The sequence below is a fragment of the Tupaia chinensis genome, unplaced genomic scaffold (genome assembly GCF_000334495.1).
Source record: "Tupaia chinensis unplaced genomic scaffold, TupChi_1.0 Scaffold148822_2, whole genome shotgun sequence".
NCBI lineage: Eukaryota > Metazoa > Chordata > Mammalia > Scandentia > Tupaiidae > Tupaia > Tupaia belangeri.
In genome coordinates this window covers 727045-735230 of record NW_006208670.1, presented here as the reverse complement: position 1 = coordinate 735230, position 8186 = coordinate 727045, and the positions used below count along the sequence as shown (strand labels likewise).

The window sequence follows — 8186 nt, the reverse complement described above, 5'->3', positions numbered from 1 at the left end:
GATGCCGTGGCTCTCAGAGGGCCGATGCCGTGGCTCTCAGAGGCACTCTCTAGCCAGCATTTCCCTAGCGCGGTGGAGGAGACGCAGACTCCCAGGGAGCGTATTCATTGCTTGAGGTTCAGGTGACTTTGGAAGCCACCCTGGGACTCATGACAAGCCCTAAAGGCCAGGAGAAGAGGCAGGCAGGTTACTTCCGCATCTGTTAGGGCCTGTCCAGAGCAGCCAGGTGAACGGGTTTAACTCCTGAGAGGCCAACACCAGGGTGCCCCTGCCTGGCAGGGCATGCGGACAGCGGTCACGCACTGCCTGGGCTAAGCCCTGCCCAGCTGCAGTTCTGGTGTGCACCTGCTTCGACCTCGCCAGGCACTCCCTCCTCTGGGGATGTCTGCAGCCTCATGCAGGGCCGTTCCGCACTCGGGGACTTGCCTGTGTGCGGTCGCCTGGGCTGGGGCTGTCTCCAGGGGGAGACCAGGCCTTGGCTCACTCAGTGCCCTCCTGCGTCCCCAGAAACACGGCCCGTGGGTCTGTGCGGATGCAGAAGTGCAGGGAACCTGAAATGTCATGTCTGAGATTTGTCGGAAGTCCCAGCCAGCAGCCAGACTGAGACGAGGAGTCCAGAGGTCACATAGGCCGAGTGGGGCCATGCCTTCCTTCCAGCCAGGACCCCGGAGTCGCGAGGGGCCCTGGCAGAGAGCCCTGCGTGGGACTGCACGGGTCCTCTCCCTGTGCAAGCAGGGCCGAGTTCAACTGAGCACCACACGTGAGCGCCCGGTTGCCGATTTACAGTAAACACGGCAGTCCACGCGCCCCCACAGGGCGGGACGTAACACGGGAAGGGGCGTGTGTGCGGGGGACTGGTGCGTCGTGCCGTGGCTGGATGCCGCCGACCCGGTCTCCCGTCAGATGTGGTTCCGCTCCCCGACTCGCTCTGTCGTGTGCCTGGACTGCATCTGCGCGGCAGGGCGGGTGTGCCTCAGTGAGGCTCACGGGCGGCTCTGCCCAGGCAGGCGTAAGTTATTGGAGTGATTGTTCAGCTCTAACCCGTAGCCGGCCGCACAGACCGAGTTGGGGCCTACAAAGAACCCCGCTGGAACTTTAGTTCCAAACTCCCTACTTCTCCGGCAGGTGTCAAGGCAGGGCCTCCAGGCTGCAGGGGCCACCTTTTCTGCCTTGTCAAGGTGGAAGATGGAGCAGCCCCCGTTGCTTGGGGAGTGGCTTGCAGCAGCTCAGGAACAGAGAAGACTTCCACGAGAGGACTGGCACCCAGTGGCATCGCTATGACGAGGAGAGGTGGAAGCCATGCCAGTCCTCTGGGTCTCAGGTCTCCCAGGGGACGCGGGCTGGCGCCTGAGAGCAGCCTCCTAACGTGGCCTTCCCCCGCAGGGTGCCGAGGTGCGGACTGACTACGTGCCCCTGCTGAGCTCGCTGGCGGCCTACGGCTGGCAGCTGACCTGCGTGCTGCCGACTCCCGTGGTCAGAACTACCAGGTAACGCGGCGTGGCCGTGCCCGAGCCCCGACCGCCCCGCAGCACCCCTTCTCGTCCTGAGCTCCATCCTGTGACAGACGCACCTGTAGGGTGACGCAGTCACGTAACCTCTGCCACCGGCAAGTGGTGGAGCCAGGCTTCAGTCTTTCCCATCGCCCCGAGAGTGCTCCCTGCACCCCTCTTCCCATGTGGGGGCTCAGCCTGTGACTCGGCCACCTGGGCAGAGGGGGTCCAGGGCCCTAGAGGCACCGCCTATGTACCCGGTGCTAAGCTAGAGGGGAGGGGAGGGGAGGGGAGGGAGAAGAGACGGGAAGAAACTGGGGGCAAGGAGAAGAGAAGAGGGAAAGTCCCGTCGATCAGAGAGACCAGAAGGTGGAGGTGGGGGAACGGGAATCCCTTTGCAGAACTCCCATCATCTCTCAGGGCGGCTCGGGGGGCTCGGCCTCCCTGGAGGAAGGGGCACTCGGCGCCGTTCAGAGGGCCGCCCAGCCCGTGGGTAGTGCTCAGCCTCGCTGCCTGGCATAGCGGAGTGGTCTTGGCGAGCCCGAGCCCCCGTCTGCGGCCGTGACCTCTGCTCTGTTGCCGAAATGGCTGAGGCCAACGTATCACGCCGGCCCTTGTTCCCCACGCACCCCGGCGTCATTTCCAGACAGTCTCCTGGGAGGTTCGGGGACAGCCAGCCTGTCCTCACTTGACCATGACAGGACACCCCAAAGGCTTTTTGTTGGGCATCGGAGACGGCGCCAGGGAACAAGGGCGACGGCCTGGCGGGGGCGGGGAGCGGGGTCTGCGTGCCCTCTAACCTCTCAGTCGGGGCGGGCGGTCTGCTTGAACGAGGTTAGGGTTGCGACGTCTGTGCCGGGCTGGGGCTCCTCCAGGAGTAATGCGACTCATCCGCAGCCCGTGTGTTTCAGGGACGGGAGCGTGTCCACCAAGCAGGTTGTCTTTCTCCAGAGACCGTGTCTACCTCAGAAATCCAAGAAGAAGGACTCCAAGGTGAGAGGCCCTGAGGCCTTCCCCGGGTCCCTCTGCGGCTGGTGGGCAGCCTGCTCCATCCCCCGAGGGCTCTGAGTCTGGCACGGCAGGACGGGTGTAGGTGGGAAGGCCTTGTCTGCCAGTCTCCTGCTGGCCTGGCCAGAAGGACAGAGGACAGAGGTTCTTCTGGACTCTCAAGCAAGTCAGGGATTCCCTCCAGGCTAAAAATAGGGCCTGCATCGGCTGCCATCTGATGGGGGTGGTGGCTGGAGTACGGCCACCGTCCCTTCATCTCACTGTCATTGCAAGCTGGCCCGAGCTCTGACCTGCCCACTAGATCCCTTGGGACCTCAGGATTTGCCTATCTTGGCAGAGAGACCCTGCCAGAGACCTTTCTTCACACACCTAGTGACAGCGAGCGACGGAGACCTCAGGCCAGGCTGTCCTCGGAGGTCCCTGACTCCTCTCTCCCATCACCTGCCTTCGCAGCTCCAGTCTCTTACCGCCGAACCACTGCCCCCGGCTTTGTAGCTTTTTATGTTCAGATTTTTTGCTACAAGGTGTGTGTGCATTTGCCAGAGAGACAGAGACAGAAAATGAGAAATCACCCCCAGGGAGTATGGCCACACCGCAATCCCTTCTCCTCCATTCTCCTCTCGGGATTCTGGGTACACATGCACACGCGCCCGGCATGAGCTTTAAGCCGCCATGTCCAGGACTCGAACTGTAGTGGGTTACTGCAGATGTAACCGTTGCACCATCTGCCGAACCCTGCTGGCCCCATGTAGTACTCTGAAGATAAAGGTGGAAGTCTGCCCTGTTGCCCAGAACCCCGGTGTGACCCTGTATAGCTCCCCCACTGAGCCCCTCGGCCCACCATCGCCCGCTCCATTGGCCTCAGCCCTGGCAGGAGCCCTGGTTCGGTGGCTGCTGTGCCCAGTCTGCTCTCTGGCCCTACCCTCTCAGGGCAGCACCCTCTCCTGCAGACAAGCCGGCTCCTGTGCCATGCCCTGGAGGAGACCAGCCCCTCTCAGTGCCCCTCTGGGTGCTGGCTGTCGAGACCGCTCACCGTCTTCTCTGGGCCGTCAGGCCGGTGTCCGGCAAGGCCCCCCGGCCGCGGCACGCCGGCCCCTGGAGGTCAGCCGGTGCTGCATGTACTCGAGTCAGTGAGGGGGCATCACACCGCGCATCATGTCTAGCACTGAGATTCCGGGACAGAAATCGTAGGGTTGGCACACCGGGACATGGCTGGCATTCGTACTGTCCTCTTTACTCAGCAACGGGATCAGCATTTTCTAATCAAGACTTTTCAGCGTTTGAAAGGAACCTCTGTGCATGTGCACGTGATTTTCAAAGCAAACACTCAACTCTTTTCAAAGGGAAGAGGTGATTTCCACAACCCCGGGGAAGTCTTCCTTTCTCCCTAAACCACTCGAAGCAGACTTGTAAGGACACTTCTCACAGCATGCAAAGTAAACCCGCGAGCCCACCCCCTGCCCACCCAGAGCCCTGGATACGCTGCTCGGAGCCCGGGGTGCCTTCCCTTCCGCAGTTATTTCTGGTCGCGGGGGTTAGTTGGGTGCAGTGGCTCCCCCAGGTGCCATGGGTGCTCTTGGCTTGGGGACAGCCCCACTGGGTGAGCCTTCTGCCTGTGGCCCATTGGTTGAGCTCAGAGACTTCGATACTGCCTGCAATATGGCCGTGCCCAGGGCCAAGCGGTGGCCAACTGCATGATGCGAGTCTGCAGCCCGACGGCTCGGAAGACACTGGGTGTGTGCCCAGGGTCCCAGAGGAGGATGGGGAAGGGACTGTGGCACGCCTCTCCCCAGGGCTGGCCTACACACCTCCTCAGCCCCACCGACACTGTAGGCCAGCCCTGGGGAGAGGCAGGACCCCTTCACTGACTCAATGAGTATGTGTAGCAACTGCCGACCTCCAGGGGACCAGGCCCCCCTGAAGAGTCTTTCTCTCTCTGACATTAAATACACACACAGACCAAAAAAAAGCCATCAATAATCTGGTGCCCAAGACTGGGGGGTCAGCACTGGAGGCAGCTTGGTCACGGGGAGGCCTGAGCTGCTACGTGGCCGTCTGGGCTGCGTGGGCACCACCTGGCCTGGCGTGACTCCTTGCTGGGAACCCGTAGCTGGGGTGGCCACCGCTTCAGCCGTCCCCAGTACCCCAAGTGGGCTCGTGGAGGAGTTGGGGCTGGGCGGGAGGAGCTGGGGTAAACCTGAGCAGGTATTCACGCTTTCTCTAGTTGGGGGAATGTTCCCGCTTGCCGGTCTTGTCCCAGAAGCGCTCGGCCGGCTCCCGTGAAGTGTTAAGTCTCCGAACCCTGTGGCTAGGCAAATGGTCCCTTTGAGGAAGCACGTCTCTCCCTCGGCAATTCTGCAGAGGTGGCAGATTTAAAATGTGCATGGCGGTTTGGGTCTCCCTGCCGAGCGCTCAGTTGCTTACAATGTGGTAAAGCCTGGAGAAGCCGCTTCCCGCGGGTGGCGCAACTGCATTCCTGGGCCTGCTGCTCCAGCCCAGCGGGAGGTCCTCAGCCAAGGGCTCCTTGGGTGTTTTTCAGTCACGGCTGTCTAAGGTTTAAGCACATACTTGGGACAGCCAGCAGGTGCAGCCGGAGCAGGGGGACGTGGCCTCTGTGTCGGGGGCCACTGAGAGGATGCAGGTCGAGGAATTTGGCCTCGAGTTGAGCGGGCGGTGGAGCCGGGACTCCCGCTCTGAGCCCCAAAGACCCGCGTGCTTGTCCGTTACCGGCTGCGCCCTTGGTCCTGAGTCTGCCGACTTTGTCACGCGGGAGATGTTCGGTTGTGGGTCGGCTTTCTGGGCCCCGCTGAAGGGTCTGGGTGGAGAACGGTTTTCAAGGGGATCCTTCGGAACCCTGTGGGCATGGGAGTGAGAAGGTGGGCTGTGACGCAGTTGTCACCCCCCAGGAAGCTCTGGAGACGAGGAAATGGGTCCCCGTACCCACAGCCGGGGCGGGGTGAGTCCGCAGTCCCGCCCGCAGGGAGCGGCCTCACACCTCCCCAAGTGGTAGCATTTCAGGACCCCCTTGGTGTGGGGCTGGGGCAAGTATAAAAAAACCATCCTCCTGCCCCTCAGCTCAAAGCCACGTCTTTCTTCCTTTTCCTCTTTTTTCTTTTCTTTTGGAGAGTTTTGCTATAGGGCAGGTGCTCTTGCCAGAGAGACAGAGACAGAATCACCCCAGGAGGTATGGCCAGCTGCAATCCCTTTTCCTCTTGGGATCTGGGCAGCCCCAAACCCACATCTCAATGCCCTGGGGGCTCAGCAGTCAGGCTGTCTGGCTATGCAGGCGGGGCCTGAGGCCGAGGTGGAGCTGGTGCGAAGACCCTCCCCTCCTGGTCTCACGTTAGAGACGAAGGCTCAGAGGGAGCTGGGCCTGGCGCGGGTGGTCGCCATCAGCCTGCGGGCGAGGCCCTGGGCTGGGCCCGGCTGACTGTCGCCTCTGATTTCCAGTTCCAGTGGCGGTTCTCCCGGGAGGAGGTGCGCAGCCGGCGCGCGAGGAAGTCCAAGGGCCAGCTGGGCGCCCGGGACGCGCGGGCCGAGGACGCGGACAAGAGCGCCGAGGAGCCCAGCAGAGCCGTGGGCAGCGGGGAGCTGGGGGCGCTGCAGGGAGACAGCGGCTCCGAGGTGCGGGGCCCTGACCCGGAGGGCGAGCAGGAGGCAGGTGCTGTGCAGAATGGGCCCGCCGGCCACAGCAGGGCCCCGGGGGGCTGCGCCAGGCACCCCGACCCTGCAGAGGATGCCGCAGAGGGGGGCGACGAGGAGCCCAGCACGGCGGGAAACTGAGGCCCAGGCGCGGGCACCAAAGCTGGAGTTGGCAGACTCGGTGTCTGGCGACCGCTGGTTTAGACTGGTTTGCCCCAGTCACCTGTTACCCCTTGGCTTCGCTTGGCCTCTTCTGTGACCTGTGACCTCCCGGCCCTCCAGGACCGGTCCCTGACGGTTGGTTTCTGCACATCCTTTTGAAAGGCGTCCTAACGACCCTGTAGAATGTAAGGACCAGGCGGCTCCTCTTAGACCAGGCTGGGGGCCCAGGCCTGGCCGCGCCGCCCCTCCATGGCCGGTCTGGACTGCTCGGTGCCTGCACCTGCCCCTGCCCCTGCCCCGCAGCCCTGGGGACATGGGGGAATCTTTGGACACACCTGGTGACCACCAGGGCCTGGCCCACTCCCACACCCTGCAGGCCAGTGCCCCTCGGCTGCAGTGTGCGGCTACTGAGTGGCTCCTACCAGCTCCAGAGCCCTGCCAGCTGCCGTCTGCTCCCCTAAACCCTCAGACTGTTGCTTTGGCAAAGAGATGGCGCTGGGAGGGAGGTGCCCACCTCCAGCTCTTCTCACAGAAGTCCTGTAGATCCTGCGGTCGACATGAGAGCGGACCCTCTGCACCTGCTCCAGCAGATGTTCGAGGAAGTACCCTGTGTTAGTGCGAACGCCAAAAATGTCACAGGTTGCGTATTCACCCCGTGAACCCAGATCCTGCCGGTTCAGGGCACCCAGAGTGGCTGGGTGTCCTCGTCGTGTGCTGTTCTCGTCCATCGGTGTTCTCACTGGCCACGTGGCCGCCCACGGATGCCGTGGCCGCCGTGTGTTTCTGCTGTCTGGAAAGTATCGTTGAGGCTTTAAGTAGAGGCAAGTGGCGAACCTTGGAGAGAGGATGCCGACTGCCTTCACCCAGCGTCAGCCCGTCTCCTTGCTTGTCTGGTTACTTAAAGCAATAAATCACCTATGAGTTGAGTGCATCGGGAGAGTATTTATCGTGGCAGTGACAAGCCCTGGCCTGTTGTCCCCGCCCCGTTCACTGTTGGTCAGCGTCTAACCCTGGAAGCACGACCTGGGGAGAAAGCGTGGCCCCTTTGGGAGACGGGGGCCGGCAAGAGGCCGAGCCCTCCCAGCCATTCGTAGAAAGGGGGAGTGGGTTCTGAGGCCACTGGGAAAGCGGGGTCACAACCGCCTCCCAGGCTTGGAGTGGGGAAGATACTCGGTTTAAAACGATAGAAAACACACATCAACTTCTAATCATTTTCAAGAGTTTTAATTATTTTTTGCTATAAGGTTGGGGGAGAGGAGAGGGAGAAAAGGAGAGGAGAAGAGGGGGAGATGGGGAGAAACAAGGAGGGGGAGAAAGGGAGGGAGAGAGAGAGAAATCGGTAAATCACCCCTGGGGGATGGCCACACTGCAATCCCTTCTCCATTCTCCTCTCAGGATCTTGGGCACACACGCACGTGCGCCCAGTGTGAGTTTAAGCCACCAGGTCCAGGACTCGAACTGCTGTCAACTACATGGGAGTCCAGCGACAGCCATTACACCAACTGCTGGTCCCATGACAGGTTTATACACACAAAAAATACATCACGACTTCTCCGACAACCCAGTATGTATCATCTGCTTTTGGTTTTGTTTTTTAATGCCGCGGGGTGCATGTGCAAACACAGCACGCACACTGGAGAGAGCGCGTCCCCGGGGGCCTGGCCACACCACAAGGCCCTTTCCTCCAGGCCTTCCCGCCAGGATCCTGCGTGAGGCGTGCGCCCGGTATGTTAGCGCTAAGGTCAGGATTTGAACCCGGTAGCTCTGTGGGCGCAGGGCCACAGCGGCCTGGCAACACGTTTTCACAGAACAGAACCGAAACCCTGGAGCGCTCACATCACAGTCCTCTCCTCCCGGCAGACTCCCCCAACCCTCAGCGTGAAC

General features: G+C 61.8%; 1 protein-coding gene across 3 annotated transcripts in view; it reads left to right on the top strand.

The window, feature by feature from the left end:
• Positions 1–7233, top strand: part of RFTN1 (raftlin, lipid raft linker 1) — a 171879-nt gene extending 164646 nt beyond the window's left edge. Inside the window, exons 8-10 of one of the 3 annotated variants that reach the window (XM_027769185.1) lie at positions 1384–1487; positions 2388–2483; positions 5949–7233. In XM_027769185.1, coding sequence (XP_027624986.1) covers positions 1384–1487; positions 2388–2483; positions 5949–6399 — 651 coding nt within the window. In that variant the 3' untranslated portion in view covers positions 6400–7233. The remainder of the gene's footprint in view (positions 1–1383; positions 1488–2387; positions 2484–5948) is intronic. The other 2 variants (XM_014585096.2, XM_027769186.1) reach the window with 2 other exon arrangements.
• Positions 7234–8186: the final 953 nt, after the last annotated feature.